Source organism: Anguilla rostrata, chromosome 13 (assembly GCF_018555375.3).
Source record: "Anguilla rostrata isolate EN2019 chromosome 13, ASM1855537v3, whole genome shotgun sequence".
In the NCBI taxonomy this organism is placed as follows: domain Eukaryota; kingdom Metazoa; phylum Chordata; class Actinopteri; order Anguilliformes; family Anguillidae; genus Anguilla; species Anguilla rostrata.
This window is the reverse complement of record NC_057945.1, coordinates 3,743,753-3,769,676: the sequence shown is the minus strand read 5'-3', so window position 1 is coordinate 3,769,676 and position 25,924 is coordinate 3,743,753. Positions and strand designations below refer to the sequence as shown.

Sequence of the window (25,924 nt, the reverse complement as noted above, 5' to 3'; positions counted from 1 at the left end):
ACAGATACGTGTCCCCGTCTGGAAACGTTGAAGAAAAGAAAAGTACAAAGCCACCGTGGTCTGACGTCCGCGCTCAAGCAAATTAAAATCAACAAGAGTGCAGAAATCCTTGGACGGTTTTCTTGTGGGAAAGCGTCGGTGCCTGTGAGCGTGTGGGTGCCCCGTGAGATCTCTGACTCCCGTGCGCCCCGTGGGTTTTCTCACCGCTGGTGTTTTCTGCAGCGCAGCGTGGAACTTGTGTGTAGGCTCCCAAACTCTCTTCTCTGTGCAGAAAGACTCATTGCTGAAGGGGAAACGCTGCGCTTGATGTCACGCACAGCGAGGCCAGCGCGGGAGAATGCAGCACAGCTCAGATCGCAAGTCTTTGAGCCATTTCTGCTCTCAGTGAGGAAACAGCGATGAAACATGAAAACAAGGCCAGAGAGACAAAGACAGAGGGACCAATATCAAGAACAAAATGTAGTAATGATTCATTTTGCACGCAAGCAAGCAAACGTTTGAGTGGTCATGCATTTAAGAGACTCAGGTTTTGTTCGTCTAATTTTCGTGTCATGTCAGGACACAGTGCTGGCACCCCGCTGCTCCCGATCCCTCCACCCTGAGCTGCTGAAGGGAAGGATCAGCCATCATGCTGCCCCTGATCCCTCCACCCTGAGCTGCTGAAGGGAAGGATCAGCCATCACGCTGCTCCTGATCCCTCCACTCTGAGCTGCTGAAGGGAAGGATCAGCCATCATGCTGCCCCTGATCCCTCCACCCTGAGCTACTGAAGGGAAGGATCAGCCATCACGCTGCTCCTGATCCCTCCACTCTGAGCTGCTGAAGGGAAGGATCAGCCATCATGCTGCCCCTGATCCCTCCACCTTGAGCTGCTGAAGGGAAGGATCAGCCATCACGCTGCTCCTGATCCCTCCACCCTGAGCTGCTGAAGGGAAGGATCAGCCATCACACTGCTCCTGCTCCCTCCACTCTGAGCTGCTGTTTCTACAGGATCAGCCATCATGCTGCTCCTGATCCCTCCACCCTGAGCTGCTGAAGAGAAGGATCAGCCATCACGCTGCTCCTGATCCCTCCACCCTGAGCTGCTGTTTCTACAGGATCAGCCATCACACTGCTCCTGATCCCTCCACCCTGAGCTGCTGTTTCTACAGGATCAGCCATCACGCTGCTCCTAATCCCTCCACCCTGAGCTGCTGAAGGGAAGGATCAGCCATCAAGCTGAACAATTAAGAGCAGAACTGATTACTCTGCCTTTCTCCCTGTCCCCTGCTTGGGTGACATGCTGCCATTTCACTCGTTTCTTATGCCAGTGTGTGTGTGTGTGTGTGTGTATGTGTGTGTGTGAACAGTGTGTGTGTGTGTGTGTGTGTGTGTGAGAGTGTGTGTTTGTGTGTGTGTGTGTGTGTGTTTGTGTGTGTGTGTGTGTGTGTGTGTGTGTGTGTGAACAGTGTGTGTGTGTGTTCACCCCCTTGTGTGTGTGTGTGTGTTTGTGTGTGTGTGTGAACAGTGTGTGTGTGTGTTCACCCCCTTGTGTGTGTGTGTGTTTGTGTGTGTGTGAACAGTGTGTGTGTGTGTGTGTGTTCACCCCCTTGTGTGTGTGTGTGTGTGTGTGTGTGTGTGCACCCCCTTGTGTGTGTGTGTGTGTGTGTGTGTGCACGTTGTGTTTGCTGCTACAGCCTTAATTCCAACATCTTCTCTCTGACCTTTCTGTTTGCACCTCCTCTCCGATGGTTACAAAGGTGAATGTTTTTTTGTGTTAAGAATTATGACTATATAACCGCAGGCATGGGCTGGTTTCCTGTTTCATGGTATACTGAAGTTTTTAATAATAAGTTCTTAAATTTTATTATTTGATTTTCAGTTCTGAAATTTGATGACGGGGGGACATAGCTCAGGAGGTAAGAGCGCTTGTCTGGCGGTCGGAGGATTGCCAGTTCGATCCCCCACCCTGGGCATGTCACAAGTGTCCATGAGCAACGCACCTAACCCCTAATTGCTCTGGTGAATGCGAGGCATCAATTGTAAAGTGCTTTGGATAAAAGCACTGTATAAATGCAGTCCATTTACGAAGATTCAAATTTCACAGTTCTAAAATTTGGTGATGATTTGAATTTTTTTGAAGGTTCTGAATTTTTTAATTCCTACATTTTTTGAAAATAAATAAATAAATTACAATTAGCTGTTTCAGTACATGATTTCCTGCACTAGCTATGTGCAACCATTTTTTTCTGATAAAGGGATTACAGTGGTCATTGTGCATTTTTTCAGGATAACAGTCAATTTATCTTTAACTAAAAAATACATTTAAACCTGCCAATTATCATTATTTCATAAGAACTGAATTCTGTTAGTGTATACTCAAATATCATATGCACACAAAAAAAAAAAAATATGCCATTGCGTGAATGCTAACAAATTTTACTCTGACAGAGTATATTTGATGACTCACACAAACTCTACTAGAGGTAACACAACATTTTCATGGGTGCAATAAGCCTCTGCCCTTTAAAAGACGTCCAACAACTGAACAGTTAAATGAAAGGTTTAATTTTAGAATAGGTTCCTCCTTAATGACCTACAGCAGACAGGGGTTGAGGTGGTGAAAGGGAAGAGGCCTTGTCAGGTAAGGCGAGGTAGAGTTCCCCGAATTTTGATTGAAATCTCCACAAGTCATTTTCAGTTTGCTGCACGCTCAGCAGTTAAATTAAAAGGGCATGGAAACCTCAAATGCTGCTACGCGGAACTACTATCTTTAACACCCCGTTATAATAGGCACTGCCGTGTTTTCTGCATTGTTCTTAAATAAAGGGGTTACCACCGCCGGCCCGCGCACGCAGACGCAGGCCTCGCTCACGTCATGGTACTATTTTAAAACTTCTGTCACCTCAGACAACAGAAACATACTATACCTCTTGTGTTATTTATGCTACGAATACAGGACGGGACGTATCTATTCTTAAATGTTTACAGGTGGCAAAAGACGAAATTCATATCCGCCAGCAGATGGGATAGTTTAGTTTGTAGGATCTGAAAACGATGCGTTATCCTGTACCCCTGTATTCGGGCCGGCCTGGAATGCTACAGCTGGTACGGAGGGACCCACGCAGGCACCGCGCTGTGAATAATAAAAAACCAAAGCTCGAGTTCACTAACATCGTGTCAGTTCACGTTCTCCCACACCGCTCTATAAATACCCCCGTGCAGTTTCCCTCAAAATTCGTTTTTTTCATTTCTTTTTTTGTCACATGAAAATGTTGCTGCGTCTTCGAGTTCTCTGATGTGGGTCTTTATGTTGTGCATGTGCTCAACCACACAATGACGGCTCTTGAATATTAAAACAATTTCATGGAACACAAAAAAGTTTTGAAGTTTTAATAGGAATCGCTAAATAGCAGATCTATTTCAGCCAACTGTTTTTTAAAGAGAACCCCGTGTTCGTTATTCTCGGTTTGCGACTTCTAGGTTGTGCTTTGATACATCTGTTTTATGCCATTGCAAATATGCCAGGAGCCTTCAACAGTAAGCTAATTATGTCTTTAAAAAAACTCTTCCGTATAAATGAACTTTTAACACAGGAAAAAACAGAGGTGTATGGCTGAAGAAGAACCTCCACTGAGTAAAAAAGGCTAGTCATTACACACGCGAAAGGGACAGTTTTCGCCTTGAATTCCCCATTTGGTGTTACGAGGAAAGATACTTTCAGAGGAAGTACAGTCAACACATTTTACCCCCGTTTACTCCACGCTGGGCTGAATAATCCGTGCGCTGGTGACCACGCTTTGTAAAAAAAGAGCATCGTCACAACGCTTCTTCGCTCAGTCAGTCTGACAGTAAGTTGCTGGATGCTGCGCTCGCGCTCTGCACTTACTGTAAGCTGACGGTGTGTGTGTGTGCATGTAAATGTGTACCTGGTAAACAGGGGCCTTCCCGGCACTGCAGGGGGTGGTGGGGGGCGGGGGGGGGGAGGGGGTGTAGGGACAGCTGGGATGCGTATGTGAGTCACCCAGGGCGGGCGTTTGTGCGGGTACTTCCCCCAAAATGAGCAGCAGAGATCCTACCTTCCTCCCGTCCGACGGCCTACCGACACTTCGCCCGTTTTTCGCATCCTATGTGACCTAACGGCTCCTGCGCGCGACCTCTGCTTTCTGAGACCTGCAGTGGCCTATTATTATTATTATTATTATTATTATTATTATTATTATTTGTTATTTGTTATTTATTATTATTATTATTATTATTATTATTTGTTATTTGTTATTTGTTATTTATTATTATTATTATTATTGTTGTTATTATTATTAAAATAATAATAATAAAATAATAATAACAACAACAATAATAATAATAAAACAACAACAACAATAATAATAATAATAATAAGAATAATATTCATAATAATAATATCATTGTTGTTTTGGTTAATAAACATATCATTGTTATTGTTATTATTATTATTGTCATGCAAAACACAAACAAATTGCCCAGGTCTATGGAAGTTCTTGCAACTTTTTAAATTGAAAAAAAAAAAATTTTCAGTAAATTTGTGTAATGTTGTGATTTGGTTGGGGGCAGCTCATAACACTATAGAAACTTTTTGTTTTTTAAACAAACCACAACTTTCCAGCTTCATTTGTAAATAGTTTCAGATAGCACTTCCATTTTTAACATAGGAAAACAGGGTTTCTTATTAATGTATAATGTAGTATAAATAACAATATGTAATGTTTGTGACCCTACAAAATTAGAACACAACTTTCTACAACATAAAAAACATTTTAAAAAGTTATTTAGTTAGCTGCACATCTCTTTCAGTCCCTCACTGTGTGTGCCACAAGAATTCGACTGGGCTTTGGAACGAGGCATCTATATAATCAAGGGCCTTTAATATTAGGTTACAGCAGGACTGCACCCAGTTCCTGGAGATCTACCGTCCTGTAGGCTTTCATTGCAAATCCAATTTGGCACATGTGACTCTACTCATTTTCAGCTCAATCAGATCTCTGGCTGTTGAGTGAGGTGTGCTTTGTTAGGGTTGGAGTGTAAACCTCCAGGACGGTAGACCTCCAGGAACAGGGCTGGGCAGCCCTCTGTTACCGGTGGAGTATTGCTACCAGTGGAGTATTGCCACTAAAATCAGTCACCTGTAGTTACTCTTCCTGGATACTGTAGCTGAAGATCAGACTCTGGTGTGGCCTCTTTAGCTGCAGAGTAATCCTTTGACCCCCTCTCACTTCCCCTCTGATTGGCTGATCTATTTTCAGTGGCCATGCGCAGGCCACGTTCTGCTCTAACTCACGAGTCCTGCCGTTTCTGCGTGCACCCACTCCTGTTGCAAACAGACTAGGCGCCACCTCCTGGATTCTTATTGCATTGCACCCGGATCTGAGCCCAGCAGATCTGCCGTTTCATGCAGCAGGGTTGGGGACCTGCAGTGCCAGCCATGTTTTAGCTTCTTGGACCCATAACCGCATAACTGATTAATCAGGCTTAGTAAGCGTAGAGCTGACCATGCACTGGGGGGCCATTAAGGCTCTGAATGTTCAGGTTCAGACCCTTTAACTCTCAATAAAAAAGCAGAAGAATCCAGCGACCCAAGGTAAGGTCTGAGCAGCCTGCCCCCTGCCCTAATTAGGGGCCCCTAACTGCAGCCCTGTTCCCTGTTCTAATTAGGGGCCCCTAACTGCAGCCCTGTTCCCTGTTCTAATTAGGGGCCCCTAACTGCAGCTCTGTTCCGTGCTCTAATTAGGGCCCCAAACTGCAGCCTCTGTTAGGGGTCCCCAAATTGTAAAAGCACTATTATGGTCAGCGAACTGGCAAACGTGCTTTAGGAAAGCTACACTGAAGTATATACTTTGGTATTTTATATGTAAAAATGACAAACTGTGTCAGTCTCACCTGTTTCAGAATGTGCACCATGTTTCCTGCCATTAAAGCATCGCTCAGACAGACAGTGAATGCTTAGCATCGCTACCAGTTAGGCGCAAACTGGAATTCTCTGATTGACTTGGACGTGTATTAGCCCTTGACAGAACGCAAACAGAGGTGCGTTCAAGTTCAGCGAACAAGGCGAACGTTTGCAAACGTTTGCAAACTATTTCAAACTTTTTTACGTTAGCTTTGTGTTCGCCGTGAACGTTTGCAAGCATAAGCGAACGGTCTGAAAAGGTAGTTTGCGGCGAACAAAAATGGATGCTGGACTGAGGGAAATGTTCCCAAATGGGTATTTCAAGTGAAGATGCCGTTAAGTGTGATCAGTTTTTTCAATAATGTTATTGCTAACGCTGGCCAATGTTATTATTGTTCGCTAGCTAACTACTGTTTATTTTTTTATCATCGATGATCACAGAAGCGGCTGTGAGTACAAACGCTCTCGTCGCCATGTCTGTTTATGTTTATTTTTTAACTGTTTAAAGAAAACATGTTTGCCACGAACGTTCACCTCTGTTCGCTGAACTTGAACGCACCTCTGCCAGTGCCTTCTTATAAACCCATTCAGCTGAACATGACCATGGACTAATAACTGCAGGTACCTCTAGAGTGTAGAAATGTAGTCGACTTGATTTTCTGCTGGGAAAGTACAGGATGAGTAGTAAGCCACTTCCTTCTCTCTCTACGGTTGTGTGAGCGAATGGCAAAAGAACTCACGGCAAAAAACAACAGATTTACAATGTGAAACGATTAAAGAGACAATTTAACGCATTCCTTTGAATGTTTTAAAAACCACCCCCCCCTTCCCCCCCCCACCCCCACGGGATGTAACCCAGTCGAACAGTCGCACGGTGTGTGCAGGTATGTGTGTGTGTGTGTGTGTGTGCCGTTGTCTGTGTAAGTGTGTGTGTGTGTGTGTGTGGGCATGTGTGTGTGTATGCATGTGTGCCGTTGTCTGTGTAAGTGTGTGTGTGTGTGTGTGTGTGTGTGTGTATGCATGTGTGCCGTTGTCTGTGTAAGTGTGTGTGTGTGTGTGTACATGTGTGCCGTTGTGTGTGTAAGTGTCTGCACGCGTGTGTGTGTGTGAGTGTGTGTGTGCCACTGGACCAACATCCTCTCTGCAGAAACAGGGAACTAAACAGTACGAGAATAAAACCCAATGAGAAAAGAGGAGGGTTTATAAAAAGCAAAGTTGAATTTAAGAGGGTCTTTTGATGTATATCACAAGAGGAAAACGGGCCTTGTGAGTGGGATTAGAACAGCAGTAAGTTGAAGCAGAAGGTACGCTGGCCACGAGTCTTTGATGGCCCTGTTTGAAGTGGTTTTGGGGGGGGGAGGGGGGGGGGAGCGTGCGGGACTGGAAGAAGTGTGTGGCGTCAGTGGAACTAAGGCACTTGGGGGGGGGGGGGGAGTGGAAGGGTGGTGACAGCACAGGCTGGGGGTGGAGGACTGCCCCCCTCCCCCCCCCTTACTCCCCCACCGCTCGTACCCAGGGATGAGGGATCTGAGCCCCACACGTTCTCACACCTACCAGCCAATCAGCGCTTGAACGACGGAGAGACTGCATCTTCGACCGCAGTTCTGTTATTACTCGTAATTAACGTAATTAACTTCCTACACTCGACCTGTGGTTCCCCTGGCTGTCTGAGAGATGCCCGGAACATGACTCTGCTCTGTCTCCGCCAAAGGGCATGAGACCGGCAGCGTGGAACGACTAATCCGTCAAACCCCCACCCCACAGCTACCCCACGTTCACAGGCCCCGTACACGCCCCGCCCCCATTCCACAGGCCACCCGTCCACAGCTTGGCCTTTTTCACAGGCCCCGCCCCGTTACACAGGCCCCGCCCCCATTCCACAGGCCCCACCCATGTTCCACAGGCTCTGGCCTTGTTCCACAGGCCCCACCCCCATCCCACAGGCCCGGCCCCCATTCCACAGGCCCTGCCGCCATTAAACAGGCCCCGCCCCCATTCCACAATCTCTGCTTCCGCCCACCCCATCCCGGCTGCCCATTCCACAGGCCCCGCCCCCATTCCACAGGCCCCACCCATGTTCCACAGGCTCTGGCCTCGTTCCACAGGCCCCACCCCATCCCACAGGCCCTGCCCCCATTCCACAGGCCCCGCCCCCATTAAACAGGCCCACCCATGTTCCACAGGCTCTGGCCTCGTTCCACAGGCCCCACCCCCATCCCACAGGCCCTGCCCCCATTCCAAAGGCCCCGCCCAAATTCCACAGGCCCCGCCCCCATCATAAACTCAGACGGGTGCTGAAATGGAAAATGGACCGAGTGAAAAGGAGTCCACACACTGTATACGCTCCTGAACAATGTGAATTTATTAACACCAGGAAGTGTCGTCTCAATCAGACTGATGAGAACCCAACAGGCTCAAAACATTACTTTCATGCTGTTAACGACTTCACGTTATTCGGGAGCATATACAGTGTACAGAGTTCATGTTTGAATGGCTACCTTCACCTCTGACAGAGGTGCGCAGTGCACAGAGCTGATGCGATTGGCCGGTAGACATTTTTCACGGCGGAGGTTTTGCCGCGCTGCAGGGCGCTGTTCACTCCCCGCCCGGGGGAGAGAGAGAGGCGTACGGCGGGAGGGGCGTGCGAGGCCGAGGTCCTCCCCCGGCTCCGTGCGGCCTCCCCGGACGAAACCGGAAAAAATCGAACCCATGGACAGCGGCAGCGTCGCCGCGGACCGGCTCACTGGCCCCGGCGTGCGGCTCTGAAACTGGCCCCGAGCGCGAAACCGCACCCTCGGACGGAGCCAGAGACGGAGACGCCGCCCTGTTTGTGTACGCAGACGCAGCTCTGTGTACGGAAAACGACCCGGAGCGTGACGGAACGAAACATTGGAGAGCGGGCCCGGGACCACAGGACGTCCCGCTGGATTACCGCCGCCTGGCCAGATCTCAGGAGGGCCGCTTCCGCTTCCATCTTCCCAGCCTCGCGGGGGGGCGGACCAGGAGATTAAATCAGCGTCTTTCCGCAGGCCCCGCCCGCTGGCAGAATTTCCACGGCTGGGCCGATGGCGGGAGAGCTGGCGGCTGCCGGCGCTTCCCCCTCTCCAGCGCCCGCTCCCGAGCTCCGGCTCTTCCGTGCTCCAAACCCGCACGCTGGGCCGGTCTGACCCCCCCTGTCCTCACGGGGACCGCGCCAACCTGGGCCCCTCGATGTGTGTTCACGCAAGCCTGGAGTCCCCACAGTGTGGCCAGGTTCTGGTTCCACCTGAACGTTAACAGCAGAAAGATGTGCACACTGTGGCCCCCGAATCTAGAGCAGGGATACTCAAACCTGGCCCTCATGACAGAAGCACTGACACAGGGGTCCCCCAGGACCGAAACCGGCATACACAGGGGTACCGCAGGACCAAAACCAGCACACACAGGGATACCCCAGGACCGAAACCGGCACACACAGGGGTACCCCAGGACCGAAAGCCGGCAGCCCCACAGGGCAGCAGGTACCAACAACAGCAACACAGTGTGCACCTGGGACCGACCGAATCAGACAGGGTACTACCTGCTACTGAAAAGCATGACACAGGGATACCCCAGGACTGAAACCAGCATACACAGGGATACCCCGTGAATGAAAACAAGCATACACAGGGATACCCCAGGAATGAAAACCAGCATACACAGGGATACCCCAGGACCAAATCCGGCACAGACAGGGGTACCCCAGGGACGAAAACTAGCATACACAGGGGTATCCCAGGACCGAAAACCAGCATGCACAGGGGTACCCCAGGACCAAAAACCAGCATACACAGGGGTACCCCAGGACCAAAAATCAGCATACGCAGGGGTACCCCAGGACAGAATTTGAGAAGCATTAGACTATAGGACTGCAGACTGTAAGCAGTTAGTGAGTGGCGTTAAGTGAGGGGTGTCAGACCCCAGTCCTGAGGGTCATAGGGCACTCCGGGTTTTCCACACACCTCATTTCCAAGGCCTAAATTTGTTGCCGACAGAAAGGAAACCGTGCAGACCACGACACGCCGCGGTCAACACCAACTGGAGGGGAACAGCTACGGCGTGAACTACAGTCACAAACTGTCCCCAGCTCAGACACGTAAGAGCTTCACTCGCCGAGCGCTTTCTATGCACAGTGCACAGCGATAATCACTGAAGAGCACAGAGGAGCGTGGGAACTGTACGATGTCACCCGCCATCGTGTGATGTCATCCCGCTGCAGTCACCTTCTGACTCCGAAAAACCCCTTGGTTTCTTTAGCAATGCATTCTGGGTCACTGTGCTGCTTCATGGTGAAACGCTGTTCAGTGGGTTTTGAGGCATGTGACTGGATCTAGGCAGACAGCATGCTTCTGTTTACTGGAGAATTCATCCTGCTGCTGCTGTCAGCAGTCACATCACCAATAAAGACAAGTGAGCCAGTTCCAGTGGCAGCCATATATGCCCAAGCCATAACATTATCTCCACCCTGTTTCACAAGTTTGGTACAGGTTAATACTCATCTCATCTGTCCATAAGACAGACTTTGTTCTGGAACTCTACAGTTATTCAAATGTACTTTTTAGCAAACTCTAACTACTCTGGCCATTCTGTTCTTGAGGTTTCCCCGTGGTTTCCATCTTGTGGTGAATCCTATATCTGACATTACACTGGGGTAGTCTTCTCTTTAAGTTCGGCTTTGACACATCTATGTCCACATCCTGGAGAGTGTTCTTGATCTGTTCGACAGTTGAAAGGGGGTTTTTCTTCGCAATTGAAAGTATTGCTTGGTCATCCACTGCAGTGGTCTTATGCGGTCTACCGGGACGTTTGCTATAGCTGAGCTAACCAAAACATTCTTGCTTCTTAAGAATGTACCAAACAGTTGATTGTGATGCACCCAGAGTTTTGGCTGATTGATTTAGTCCGATTTGTCAGCCTCATGATGGCCTGCTTTACTGCCAGTGACACTTCTTTGGTCCTCATGTTAAAAGGCAACAGCAACAGACTCCGAACGCAAATGCAACACCTAGAACCAACTCTAGACCTTTTGTTAGCGTTCTTATGCGTGAACTAATGATGCAAAGACACACAGCTGGCTAAGAAACTGCTGAGCAGCCACATTTCTTTTCACCCCCTAAAATGAAGAGGCTATGTATGGGGAGGTCTGTAATCCAAACACTGATCACCCGGTATGGACGGGAACACCCACAACTCAAAGCCGCCAATTAGCATTTTAAGCTCATGCCGTTTAATTTCAAATCCAATGTGCTGGAGTGCAGAACCAAAACAACAACGATTGTGTCACCGTCCAAATACTTATGGTCTGCACTGTGTGTCTTAGAATAGAACTCTCAACAATACAAATACTATCATAGGAGTCACAGAAGACTTATTTTCTGACTGTTGGGATACACTGATTTTTCAAATCTGTGAGCAATCTGCAAGTATTTTGCAACATTTCATATTTGAGTAATAAAAATCATTGTTCTTCGGCCCAGATCTGCAGGTTACAGAGATCAGCACAAAGATTAAAGGGCCTGCGTAGTGGTGGGAGAGATGGGATTCCCCAAACAGACCATGACTCAGACCAACCCCCAACAGGCACGAAGAGAGTGGGCAAGGTGACGGCATCAGATTAATAAAAAAAAATGAAACATGCACCTGAACCCTGAAGATAACGAGCAGCTTGCTGACAGGGCAGTGTGTTTAATACTGCGCGTTTAAAAACAACGCACAGCGTTACAACGCACAGCTCCCCCAAAGGGGCGCTTATCTGCGCTGGGTGGACGCTAACGCGTGATAGCGCGGGTTTGGGGAAGTGTCTGAACGGGCCAATGTCGCGATTAGACACCCCCCCCGTCCCCCCGTCACTTCCTGCCTCGGATTAGAACCCCCTGTCACGTCCTGTCTGATACACACGAAATAGACTGACCTCAAGGATCCTGTTTGCCACCTTCGCATAGGAAGCTACGCTCGAACAGAACAAACCAGACCAATTTAACTCACCACGAGTATCACACCGTTTACAGTGTGGCAAAAGGTAATCACACCTCAAAGGAAATACTGAAACACACACATATATATATATATACAGGATAGTGCAGGCTGGCAGATGCCCAGGGACTGGGTCGTACTCGCCAGCCCATGCGCTAAGCGCTACGGCCGGGGGCAGCGGCTGCCAGAAACGGGCCGCTCTAATCGCGATTGGACGCAGACCCGGAGAGGTTTCACCCCGAAAGGCTTCCTCGTCCTCCCTCGTGATCGGAGGCCTGCGAGCGCGAGGTGACCTAGAGCGCACGCATCCTGCTTCTGGAATGTTCTGAGGGGGGGTGGCGGGGGGTGGGGGGGGGGGGGGTGTGCTGGAGGAGGAGTGGACAGGATGGCTCCAGGTGGTACCACTGATCTCAGGTACAGGCTGAGCAAAAGAGGAGAGACTCACCTTCTTATCTGCCTCAAACCCACACATGACCTTTCTTCCACACAGACGAGGCACTGCCAGGGCGCTCGCTCCAATGAAATATTCATCAACAATTATACGCCTCTACCGATTTTATAAACTTTAATGGATTCATTTAGGAACTAAACAAAACAAAAACAAAAAACCTATAATTCTAATAGTAATAATAGCTATGGAAACAGCAAATAGAGCAGCATATGGATACTCGTGAGTTTCTGAGCAAAAAGAATGATCAAAAACATTCGCAGAGCAGGCCTGGTGATTTCCGCGGTTCAGGGGGACGCTATGCTAGCTACACTGAGAGCCGGCTGGCTGTGGCATCACGCGGCTAAGCGGCTTCTGCAGTCAGGCGGCTGCGAGACGCAGCGGAGCTCGATCACTCGAGCTCACACGGGCCGTTGACACCGAAACGCAGAGGAACCGGGGCAAACGAAACAGCACTTTCGACGGCAGAAAAGTCAGCCAGTTCCTCCTATAGTTCAGCCTCAAACGAGGGAGCCCTCTCCAGCAAACACTGGCACAAGCTCAGCAAATAAAGCACGGAGGTGAAGTTTGCGGTCACCATCTGGGACTGGCAACCAGTCGCTTCAATTTTGGGCATGCGTGCGTGTATCTGTGTGTGTGCGTGCCCGTGTGTGTGTCTATGTGTGTATGTGTGTGTGTGTGTGTGTATGTGTGTGTGTGTGTGTGTGTGTGTGGATGTGTCCTGTAGATGTATGAGTGTGTATTTGTGTATGTGTGTGTATGTATGCGTGCGTGTGTATGTGTGTGTGTGTGTGTGTGTGCATGTGTTTTGTAGATGTATGAACGTGTATTTGTGTGTGTGTGTGTGTGTGCGTATGTGTGTGTGTGTGCATGTGTTTTGTAGATGTACGAGTGTGTATTTGTGTATGTGTGTGCATGCGTGTGTGTGTATGTGTGTGTGTGTGTGTGTGTGTGCATGTGTTTTGTAGATGTATGAGTGTGTATTTGTGTGTGTGTGTGTGTCTATATGTGCGTGCGTGTGTGTGCATGTGTTTTGTAGATGTATGAGTGTGTATTTGTGTGTGTGTGTGCGTGCGTGTGTGTGCATGTGTATGTTTTATAGATATATATATATATATGTGTTTGGGCAATTTTCTTTGGATAATTAGAAGATAGCTCACCACATGTCATTTAGATTTCAATTTGATAATTACTGACAATTAAGGAAAACAGTTTTTTTAAATGAGGAGGATTCCTTTTGCGAAACCACAGGCCACTTGAGGACCTCAAACAGAGCCTAATCTCCCAATCTCGCTTCCATCTGTGAGATTTAGTGTGGACACACACCTGGTGTGTCAGGCTTCTGTGAGATTTAGTGTGGCCACAGACCTGGTGTGTCAGGCTTCTGTGAGATTTAGTGTGGACATACACCTGGTGTGTCAGGCTTCTGTGAGATTTAGTGTGGACACAGACCTGGTGTGTCAGGCTTCTGTGAGATTTAGTGTGGACACACACCTGGTGTGTCAGGCTTCTGTGAGATTTAGTGTGGACACATACCTGGTGTGTCAGGCTTCTGTGAGATTTAGTGTGGACACATACCTGGTGTGTCAGGCTTCTGTGAGATTTAGTGTGGACGCACACCTGGGGTGTTTCTCAATACCAAGAACGCAAACTCCGGACTTGAGATCTTGTAAAGTCCATTCTTGTGGAAGACTAGGGGCGACATAGCTCAGGAGGTAAGACCAATTGTCTGGCAGTCGGAGGGTTGCCGGTTCAAACCCCGCCCTGGGCATGTCAAAGTGTCCTTGAGCAAGACACCTAACCCCTAACTGCTCTGGCGAATGAGAGGCATCAATTGTAAAGCGCTTTGGATAAAAGCGCTATATAAATGCAGTCCATTTACCATTTACCAAGACCGAAGACTGAACACTTGCAAGCTCACAAGGACAGAGAGAACGCTGTTATATGTATTTGAGATTCCATGCGTGGCAGTGACGTGTGGTTACGCTACTTGACAGTCACTGTCCTCTGTGTATTCTAGTTTCTTTCACAAAGGCTGCTTTACATTGGTTTGGGGGTATAGTTTTATTTCAATTGTAAACTGGCGTTAATTGTAGGCTACTTAAAATATGAAAGTGAACAAAACGTCTCTTTTATCCTCTTCTCTAGCTAGTTAATACATATCGGTTGCTTAATTCGCAATTGCTTTCTATACCAACAAAAATCTACCTAGCACTTTCAGCAACAAGGGCAGGCTTGGATAACTTGATGCAGCCAACCAAGCATCGACAAGTTAGCCGAGCCATTCCTATTATTTAAAATTGCTCTCTGTATCAACTAACAACTTCAAGTCAGAATTTGCTACAGCACACAACTCCGCTTGCCTCTGTTGATGCACCCCTCGTTACAACAGAGGCTAGTACTGGCTACGAGCCGATACTTACTCAAAGAAGCTGTATTTAAATGAGTTAAAATGCAGCTATTTTCTCGCCTCATTTTCGTTCTTGGAAGATTTTAGTCACATTTATTAGTGAAATGAAAACTGAAAAAGTTTCATTTGGGTCAGCTAACACGTAATACTATCCTCTGGCTATGAGTTGGTCTCTAAGATAACAGATTAAACTCTGAATTACAGCCGAATTAAATGTTTTTAGTTATATGCTGTATGGTTAAAATGAAATGAAATACAGTTATTATAACATATTTCTCGCATCATTATCATTCTTAGAAAGATTTTCTTAATATTTATTAGTGAGATGAGAAAACAAAAAAATAATTGTGAAATTGGCCCATCTTGTCCATAGTTCAGTGGTCTCGTCTGCCATTGTGCAATGAATGCTGGGATATTTGTATTGTCAAGTTCATACAAGTTACCAACCGACGCATCCTCGGTAAAATGGGCGTGTCAAGAACACTTCCGGGAATTTTAACTGCTCTTGTCTGTCCTGCACAGGCTCAGATGCTGGACCTGGCCTGCCTCCTGCTCTTTCACCACGGCTCTAAACCCTTCCGTTTCTTCTCTTTCTCCTCCTCCCATCTCTATTTCTCTCTCTCTCGTTAAAATCTCTTTCTCCTCCTCCCATCTCTATTTCTCTCTCTCATTAAAATCTCTTTCTCCTCCTCCCATCTCTCTTTGTCTCTCTTGTTAAAATCTTTTACTGTCACCAATCCTGTCACCACCCTCTCTATCCCTCCCTCCCTCCCCCGTTCCACTCAGTGTGGCGTCTGTGTTGTGTTGTGCGGTCAGAGCTGTTAATAAACTCTGGAGCCTCTGCCTCTGACTCACTGCCTTCACCCAAAGCACCCCCCCCTCTGTAACACTGTAACACTGATGCCCTATTTGCACACTGTAACACTGATCCCCTCTCCGTAACACTGATACCCTCCCTGTAACAATGTAACACTGATCCTCTCTCTGCACACTTTAACACTGATCCCCCTTCTATAACACTGTAACCCTGATCCCCTCTCTGTAACACTGATCCCCTCTCTGCACACTGTAACACTGACCCACTCTCTGTAACACTGATCCCCTCTCTGAACACTATAACACTGATCCACTCTCTGTAATACTGATCCCCTCTCTGAACACTATAACACTGATCCACTCTCTGTAATACTGTAACACTGATCCCCTCTCTGCACACTGTAACACTGATCCCCTCTCTGTAACACTATAACACTGATCCCCTCTCTGTAACACTGATCCCCTCTCTGCACACTGTAACACTGACCCACTCTCTGTAACACTGATCCCCTCTCTGCACACTGTAACACTGATCCCCTCTCTGTAACACTTTAACACTGATCCCCTCTCTGCACATTATACCACTGATCCCCTCTCTGTAACACTGATCCCATCTCTTCACACTATAACACTGATCCCCTCTCTGCACACTGTAATACTGATCCTCTCTCTGCACACTATAACAATGATCCCCTCTCTGTAACACTGTAACACTAACCCCCTCTCTGCACCCTGTAACACTGATCCCCTCTCTGTAAAACTGTAACACCGATCCCCTTTCTGCACACTATAACACTGATCCCCTCTCTGCACACTGTAACACTGATCCCCTCCCCTCTCTGTAACACTTAACACTGATCCCCTCTCTGTAACACTACACGATCCTCGTAACACTGATCCCCTCTCTGCACACTGTAACACTGATCCACTCTCTGTAACACTGATCCCCTCTCTGAACACTATAACACTGATCCACTCTCTGTAATACTGATCCCCTCTCTGAACACTATAACACTGATCCCCTCTCTGCACACTGTAACACTGATCCCCTCTCTGTAACACTATAACACTGATCCCCTCTCTGTAACACTGTAACACTGATCCCCTCTCTGCACACTATAACACTGATCCCCTCTCTGCACACTGTAACACTGATCCCCTCTCTGTAACACTGATCCCCTCTCTGTAACACTGTAACACTGATCCCCTCTCTGCACACTGTAACACTGACCCACTCTCTGTAACACTGATCCCCTCTCTGCACACTATAACACTGATCCCCTCTCTGTAACACTGTAACACTGATCCCCTCTCTGCACACTGTAACACTGACCCACTCTCTGTAACACTGATCCCCTCTCTGCACACTTTAACACTGATCCCCTCTCTGTAACACTGATCCCCTCTCTGTAACACTGTAACACTGATCCCCTCTCTGCACACTTTAACACTGATCCCCTCTCTGTAACACCGTAACACTGATCCCCTTTCTGTAACACTTTAACACTGATCCCCTCTATGCACACTGTAACACTGATCCCATCTCACTCCCTCTCTCCCTCCCCTCCCCCCCTCTCTCTCTCTCTCCTTCCCCCCTCTCTCTCCCTCTGACTCTCTCTCTCTTCCCCTCTCTCCTTCTCTCCATCTCTCCCTCTCTCTCTATCTCTCCCCCCCGCTCTCCCTGCCCACTGTGACAGCACTGTGCCAAAGCAGGACACACAGCCAGGCTCACAGCTGGTCCCCAGCTGCACACAAAGGCTGGGGTTTGGAAATCAATGAAGGAGAAAGAAGAAAAGGGGAAACAAGTTTCAATAAATTGGCACTTGAAAAGAGGCAGGAAAATGAGAACTAGAGAGAGTGAGAGAAAGAGAAAAAAGAGGGCGAGAGACAGAGAGAGAGAGAAAGAGTGACAGAGAGAAAAAGATTGAGAAAGAACGAGGGAGAGAAAAAGAAAGAGAGAGACAGGGACAGAGAAAGCAGGAGAGATAAAACAGAGATGGGAAGAAAGAACAACAGATTTTCACTTAGTTCAGTAAATTTACGCAAATCCGTTTCATGTTGGAGCAAAAAACTAATCGCAGTTTGCAAGTGTTTGCCACTTTTATGGTTGAAAACTGACCTTAACCAGCTTGATTTTTTACTCTTATAACTTTTGCACGTAGCTCACCACTTCCTGCTCATACTTTTTCCAAGAGCCAGTAACACTGTGTCACCATGTGTCCTGGAATCGCATTCTCATGCGTGTTACATGTATGTTACACATTCCTGCTGCTACTGCTGCGTGTGCGTGCGTGTGTGTGCATGTGTGTGCGTGTGTGTGTGTGCATGCGTGTGTGGGTGTGTGTGCATGTGTGTGCATATGTGTGTGTGTGTGTGTATGTGTGTACCTGGGTGCATGAATTTAGTTTGGGAAAGATAACACAGATTGATCATATTTAAAGACAGTGGCCTTCCAAAGGTCAGATGGCAGACTTCTCTCAAGCTACAGTAATCAACAATTTTTCAGATGAATCTGTGCGGCCTTCCTAATTCCCTTTGTTCCCCTTGAAGACGTATCCCGTCCATGTCCTCACATGTCACGAATCGACTTGCCGCCTGCGATCTGCCAGCAATGAAGAGCAATAATTTCTCCGCTTCTCTAAAGATCTGCGAACATGGAGATTTTTATTCGAGGGACAGACTATCGCTATTAATCAACGCTGCATTTTTGGAGAAAAATGAAAGACGGTTCGCTTTCTCTGTCGGGACAGGAGTTCCAATCTCATCCCTTTCTTGTCTCCCCCGCGCGCGCCAAGTTCACTCCGTTTCATCTGAGCCCGCGGGCGGCCGCGGCGGCGTCCTGCGTCCAGCGCGCTGGCGTTCTCCCCCCCCGCTAACGCGCGCGCGGCGCACGGACTCCGGGGGGGGGGCGGGGGGCGGAGAGGAGCGCGTGAAACAGCGGGGGGAAAAGACCCGTGTCACTGCGTGACGGATCGCTCTTCCAAAGCCCGCTCTCAGATACGCCTTCGGATCGCTACACCTCTCCCTGTTTCATCCGGGGTCCGGCCCTCTCGAAAATACGCCGCGCGCCCCTATTAGAGAAACACGCTCGGTGGAACGCGCGCGTTGCCAAGAACCGTTTGGCACTCTGACGGCCGCGCTCTCCGTCGGTTCCATCTGCATCGCACATGTGTACACACACCAGAGGGAAAACACACGACGCAGGGACGAGTTAGCGTTAGCAGAGCGCCTGTCCTTTCAGCGTGGTTCAGTTTCAGTCACAGTCAGCGCTGAACGCAGATCTGGATCAGAGGCATCCGATAAGAATGATTCAGCTCAAACAACAGGGACTTAAACAAAATGCCAATCTATCGGGGGTGGAGAGACACTGAACAATTCGCTACGTATATCTGAAACACAACTTTAAATAATCGGTTAAATCTGAAAGCTCTCCTGTTCCCTGAGCTCTTTCAACAAACACACAATCATATGACTAAACACTGAATTTTTGTTCAGAGCATTTGGTGAAAAATAGATGTTCCTTTTAAAGTTGTCAGTGACCTGCAGGAACTTTATTGTGTTTAAATAAAATTAAATACATATAAAAAAGTATTTAAAGCTATTATTTGGCTCAGGTCTGTTTGTTTGTTGTTGGTTACATTTACATAATTTTAGATGTTATGGAATTTGGTTTAATATTCAATGAATACACTTGGTGTTAAATTAACTGTTCATATTTCCGAGTTATAGCCAATCCCTTCATAATTTGTTATATAAAAAAGTCATAATCCTCAAACGCAAAAATTCTCAGTGTTAAATAAATTTCAACAGTTCCCGAGTCCAGTCGAGACCACATGTACTCCATACAGTTAAAATGTGTGTTCATTTCACATTGACATTTCGCTCTATAGGCCCAGTAAATTTACATGCACTTGATGCATTCATTTGATTTCCATTGTTAAATCAACTCGATCAGAATTCATATTCAGAAGATATGGACCAAATGTACTCTGCTGGACTTCATGCACCCTGATAGTACGTAATTCGGGTTGTTTCTACACTGGACATTTTGCTGCTCCGGTGCTGATGCTTTTAATGTGAGTGTGGTCGCTGGTCGTGAAAGCACAGGTGTTGAGTTGCATGTCATAATAAAGCAATGGGTTTCACTGTGGGGACAGGGTTTGTGGGGACAGGGTCAGGGGGGACAGGGTTTGTGGGGACAGGATCTGGGGGGACAGGGTTTGTGGGGACAGGGTCAGGGGGGACAGGGTTTGTGGGACAGGGTCAGGGGGACAGGGTCTGAGGGGACAGGGTCTGGAGGGATGGGGTTTGTGGAGACAGGGTCAGGGGGGACAGGTCAGGGGGACAGGGTCTGGGGTGATGGGGTTTGTGGGGACAGGGTCTGGGGGGACAGGGTTTGTGGGGACATGGTCTGGGGGGACGGGGTCTGTGGTGTGGTGCTGAATTCCAGCCATGCCAGGGCCAAAGTGTTGTTTGGGGCTGGGGGCTGCCCACCATCAATAGGACACTCTTGCTGCCCTCCTGTGCCAACCGCTCGGCCCCTCGAGGAACGCAGGAACGATTGGGACGCACACTCATCTCTGAGCACTGCTCAGCCGAGAAATAAATATGCTGAATATCGGGCTGAACAAAAACGTGCTCATTTTTTAAAAAAAGGGCCCGCTTCACAGATCTGGAGGGTGCGCCCCGTCTTCTGTCACAGTCATGCAGACGCCGACGCACCGCACTCCTGAACAGGCTTCCGGTTCACAGAGGAAGTTCACAGTTTGCTCCCGTCCCTTAAACGTGTAGACTTTCTTCAGATTAAGGGGGGGGGGGGGGGCTGGGTGGAGATCGCTGGGGGCATGGGGCATGGGGCTGGGTGGCAGGGTGGAGATCGCTGGGGGCATGGGGCAGGGTGGCTGGGTGGAGATCACTGGGGCATGGGGCAGGGTGGAGATCGCTGGGCATGGGCAGGGTGAGATCGCGGGGCATGGGGCAGGGTGGAGATCGCTGGGGGCATGGGGCAGGGTGGAGATCGCTGGAGCATGGGGCTGGGTGGCAGGGTGGAGATCGCTGGGGGTCAGGGGCATGGGGCTATGTGTCAGGGTGGAGATCGCAGGGTGTGAAGAGTTCTCGGGTCTAATGCAGTCAGGACCCCACACCAAGGACACTGAAATGAGGAAGTGCTTTTAGCCCTGAGGTCATTGCTATGCATGCATCTCCTTATGACGTGAAGCTAACGTTTGCACGATTTTAAGACTCGGGGTAAAAGATCTGCATTGCTCATTACTTTAAAAAAGCGTATTCTGACTTTTAAGTCCCGTTTCAGTCACCTTTAATTCTTTTTCACTCCAGGTGAGAATGGACCAAGGTGCTGAACAGTTTTTACAGTTAAGTTTTTTTGTATTGAGCATGCGTATGTGCGTGTGTAAGCATGCTTGTTGTGTATGCATCTGTGTGTGTGTGTGTGTGTGTGTTAGTGCATGTGTTGGCTGCCCTCATAACCCTTGAGCTTCACAGCCGTCTGTTCCCCGCCAGAGTTTATTAACACTGACAGTGATATCCAAACTGAGAGTACTTAAGCACTTGCTATTGGTTGTCCAAGTGTTTGGTAACAGAAAAAACAAGTGTTCTGGATGTTCATCCCTGAAGCGTCACATTACCATAGCATCCCAGACACCACTGTGGTAATAAGCAACAGGTTCAGTTGAAAAAATAAATAAATACATTTTAAAAAATAAAGAAAATGAAATAAAATAACACTAAAAGAAAAAAAAACCTAGTTGTTTTGTTTTTCACGCCAGCAGAAATAATAGAATGGATGCGTTTACACTGCAGTGTTCAGTGTGTTCTGGTGCGGCTCCCTGTTATTCTGCCCGTGCTGGAATCGTAAGCTCGGCTGCAGACGAACCGTTGTACTGAAAACGTTTCGGGGAAGTAGATGCGTCCACTGCGGCATCAAACCTGTCCGTCATGAATCTGTGATCACAGAACGCGCAGATCGTAGGCCTAGGCCTTTTTCTTTACAGGTGGCGAGGTATTGACTCAAAGTGGTCCTCAAACTGAGACGGTCAACTTTCACACTGTAGCAGTAGAAACGTTTTAGAAGTGCAGGCTGTATGCTAAACCAGGAGTGTCCTCGATATTGGCAACTGTGTGAAATTCGCATTTCACACATTTCTAAGGCGCCTGGAGTGTGCAGGCTCGCGCTCATTTCTTGAAAGTACTTCTCGGTTAAGCTATAAAAATAGTGTCCCCTCAGTGTTTTTACATCTAGAAGTTAATTTCACAGCCAATGTCAATAATGTCGAATGGTGCAGTTCACAAATAATTATCTCTTTACCTCTGCTAATTTGGCAGCACTCTTCTAAGTTTTCCTTAGAAAAATGTAACGAGGCCATAACTGTAGTCCTGACGCTCAATGTATTATATTTATGGGTGGATTATTGGTAATTAGTTTCCCCAAACACTTTCTGAAGGTAGCCCATAAGGCTTGAGTTTGGCACCGTCTCATTCTACTCTATATTACACAAAGTAATATTCTCTAACACGAATACAAACAAATGCACGGTCGGCCTATTCTCCAAAGCAGACATGTTTTTTTAGTGTTTTGGTCGCAACTGGTGTTTTTAAAAGTCTTAGTACGAATGATAATTAATTAGAATTATTTAAATCTGGAGACGGATTAAGAGGAATAGCACTCGCCATCGTTTAAGATGTTATGGAAAACATAAGTTTAATTACAGGTTTTAATAAAAAAATAATGAAGTTGTGCTGACTGTGTGAAGTGAGCGGCCGTATCCTTTTCAAGACAGACACCCTTCTGTTACACAGAATAATAACGTCAATATTATTAATAAACTTGAAATGTAGTCATTTTGCATTTCCCCTCGTCTGCTAATGCGGTGATAAGAAATCTATCGCCATTTTCAGTTCCGATAAGACGACAAACCAATGAATTTCCCACGCGTTCTTCTGTCTTTGCGTGGCCTTTAATAGAGACAACAAGACACGCAGCCTACTCACTATAAAGTATTTGAATTGTGAGCATGTGGAAAGTTGCTCACGGTGCGTGGAAACGCCACACATTATCACAAAGTCCATCTTTCATAACAGCAAAACTGCAATCTTCAAACCACTTTCGTGTTCATTTGCATCAGCCAATCTAAGGTTCCGGTAAACTAAGCTACGTATTGAACCGTTATTTATAAACGTTGGTGTTCTGATAATTTTTTAAAAATAATTATTTTCACAGAAGCTTTTCACGAGCAGCAACAATTATGCTACTTCTGCAAACAAACACCCGCACATGGGCACAACTTCGTAAAATTCAGAATCGCTCCTTGTACAACACTTAAGCAACGAGACTTAAAGTGCACGGGGCACGTGCTGATGAGAAAACGTCAAAACAGTTTGTGCTAAACATGCCTTTAAAAAACAACTTGGTTTAGAAACAGAGAGCAATCTCGTCGGATCATTAAATTACTTTCTACGGTTCCTTTATTACTTTCATAACGGAGAGAGAAGCCGCGCAGTTGCTTACCTTGGTTCCTCCTCGGGTTCGCCTGTTTCCGTCTCTTTCCGCGGCTCTCCTCGGCCATCCCGCCGACGGTGGTATTTGTCCGTGAATAAAGGTGCTCGTCTCGGCTGCTTGGGTAAGAGGAGATACTGTGAAGGTGCTCCACATCGCCGTTGCCCGCAGCGGGTGTCTGGGAGAGTCCTGCCGAAACCCCGCGTCGCCGAGCGGGTGGAGATGTGATGTCATCAGAGGCAGGTCCTGTCCGTTACACCAGGCCGTCCGAGGGCGAGACCTGGACCACTGACTCCAGTCAGCGCGTGAACTATTTGCTTTCGTGAGTTTTGGCGAAATCGGTTAAATCGTTATAACTTCTGACGTTTTAACTACGATGTTGATATTCCCATTGAATATGGGTCCCGTATGAAAAAAGACGCTTTCTACTTATTTTTAGATTAGATTTAAATCCCTCTTTATCCCAAGGGAAGGTGTATATGTAGCTGGGAGTGGGAACAAATGATTTAACTTGGGTTAAAGGCTAATTTGTTGTTGTGTAAACTGGTCTTGTATTTTGTACTAGTATATCAATGTGCACAGAAATGTAATTCTATTATTTACTCAAATTCATTTGGATCGATTTCTGCATCTTTGCTGTAGTTCATTGTAGATACTGTCATACTTTTACAGTTTGTAATGCTGTATTTGTAAGAGGTTTTCAAAAGTCTAATGGCCACAAATCAGCTTTTTTTTTTTTTTTTTTTTTTTTACTACTTTACTACTATTTTACTTTATTATTGATGGATTTAATTCTGATTCGTTGTTTCTATTTAAATTTCTGTATTTAAAGATTTCAAATTTCACAACTGTTTTACATTGCTCCCCATTTCTGGAATCACAACAGCGAACATAATTACAATATTGGACGTAATCATGCATATTCAAACTTCACTGGTAAATAAAGACGTAGATGTATGGGCAAGTATTTGAGAGCACAAGGGAGACTCTTGGAACTTGAGGACTTGTTGGATACGCATCGCACCTGTGTTAGAAAGCTCCGTGGTGGAGCCCCCCGCCCCGCGACCCATTCTCTCCTCGATCGCAGTAGGAAGTGCTGAATTGTCCCGTCTTTTGTGCGAGTGACTGAGTTCTAATCTGTTTTGCAACTCAACAAAAAACATCCGCAAAAACACTAACACACCATTACGGAACCCCTACCACGACATTCTAACGCATGGAATCCCACCACCTCTTCAACCTATCCTTCGTTAGCAGGACAATGTTAAGAAGCATAATCGGATATTTTGATAGTTTGAAATGCGCCCTTAAACGCATTTGTCCGTTTGTCAGGATTTTCGTTAAGATTATAAGTAGTAGCAATGGCGGTCTAATTATAAAAACAGCAGCAACAACAACAACAACAACAATAATAATAATAATAATAATAATAATAATAATAATAATAATAATAATAACCGTAGCGACAGCTAGGGGACAAATATGAAGTTATAAGAAATCGCAAGTTTTTTTATTTAGAGTAATACATTATGTGCATCCTAAAGTAAATATTAAATCACTGTAAATCACTTCGGATTGTATTTTTAAAAATATACATATTTGACTGCCAGTTCAGTTCGACTTCAATTAGGACCCAGTGGATTACGCATCATCCCAAACCATGTTCACTGTTAGTGAAATCAAACGAGTTTGAAGGCATGCATTCGCCCATCTCCTCTGTGGGTACGGTTACTCATTGTTTTAGGAAAAATTGCGTAATGACGCGCTGTGTGGATATCCAGTACGGCGTTAATTGGCACCATAAACTCTGACTTTGATTTGAAGAAAGGCTGTAAGGAGGGGTGAGTGGCGTGGGGGCTATCGTTAGCAATTTGCAATCATAACTTTTTTGTTTATTTTGCGAAAAGTTAACAAACAAGCCGACTTGTATAAATATGAAGAAAGGTGAGCGCAACTCGAGTGTAATTGCAATTAAATTTGTGGTTCTCATTCATTTGTATTGCATTCCAACGTAGATAGATTGTTTTGTGACTCATTCGCATGTGGTACTTTTCTGTGGCATCTCTTCAGGAAATCTACGAAGACACAGAGGGGAGAAACATCCCATTCGGGAAAAAAAACTTGATGGTGGTTGTTGTTCTGTTTTGCTTTTGCTCAGAGGAATTTCCTTCATTGATCTTATTCACCGGCATCCGTTATTCTTTTAACGCTTCGCTGATCTCGCTCATGTCATCTAAACTGCTCAGTAGTCGAGATTGTCTGCACATCTCACACCCTATTCGGTTTCATTACGCACAAATGCGTAATGCCACCATTACATTACTGGCACTGCAAATAGTTCTGCTTCTACACAGCACATATACAGTATTAAATAAACTCTGAATTTTGCCCTGACTGAGTACATTTGAAAAGTCTCGGACTTGCTGCATATTTTGCTGTGTAGCAATGCCACTTCGAACACCACCGCTGCTACTTAAACAGCAGCACTGTTTCTGCTGCTCCGGCTAATAAAATAGCCCTAATAGAGAGGCGGATGGCGCTAATAACAGTGAAAGGCTCATCAGCAGCCTCATATGACGTGCTAAAATATATTCTTTGAAAGAGGCAAGCCCAGGTGCTCATGGGTAGGCAGCAGAGGGACAGAAGGGTCACAGGCTCTTTGTGCAGAATTCACCATGATATCCTCAGGAGTGTGTGTGTGTGAGAGAGAGAGAGTGTGTGTGTGTGTGTGTGTGTGTGTGTGTGCGTGTGCACATGTGTTTGTGTGTGTGTGAGAGAGAGAAGTGTGTGTGTGCATGTGTTTGTGTGTGTGAGAGAGAGAGAAGTGTGTGTGTGCATGTGT

General features: G+C 46.8%; 1 protein-coding gene across 1 annotated transcript in view; it reads right to left on the bottom strand.

The window, feature by feature from the left end:
- LOC135237978 (zinc finger E-box-binding homeobox 2-like) overlaps positions 1–23,364 on the bottom strand; it is a 59,993-nt gene extending 36,629 nt beyond the window's left edge. Inside the window, exon 1 of the mRNA XM_064305578.1 lies at positions 23,095–23,364. Coding sequence (XP_064161648.1) covers positions 23,095–23,152 — 58 coding nt within the window. The 5' untranslated portion in view covers positions 23,153–23,364. The remainder of the gene's footprint in view (positions 1–23,094) is intronic.
- Between the last annotated feature and the right edge of the window lie 2,560 nt (positions 23,365–25,924).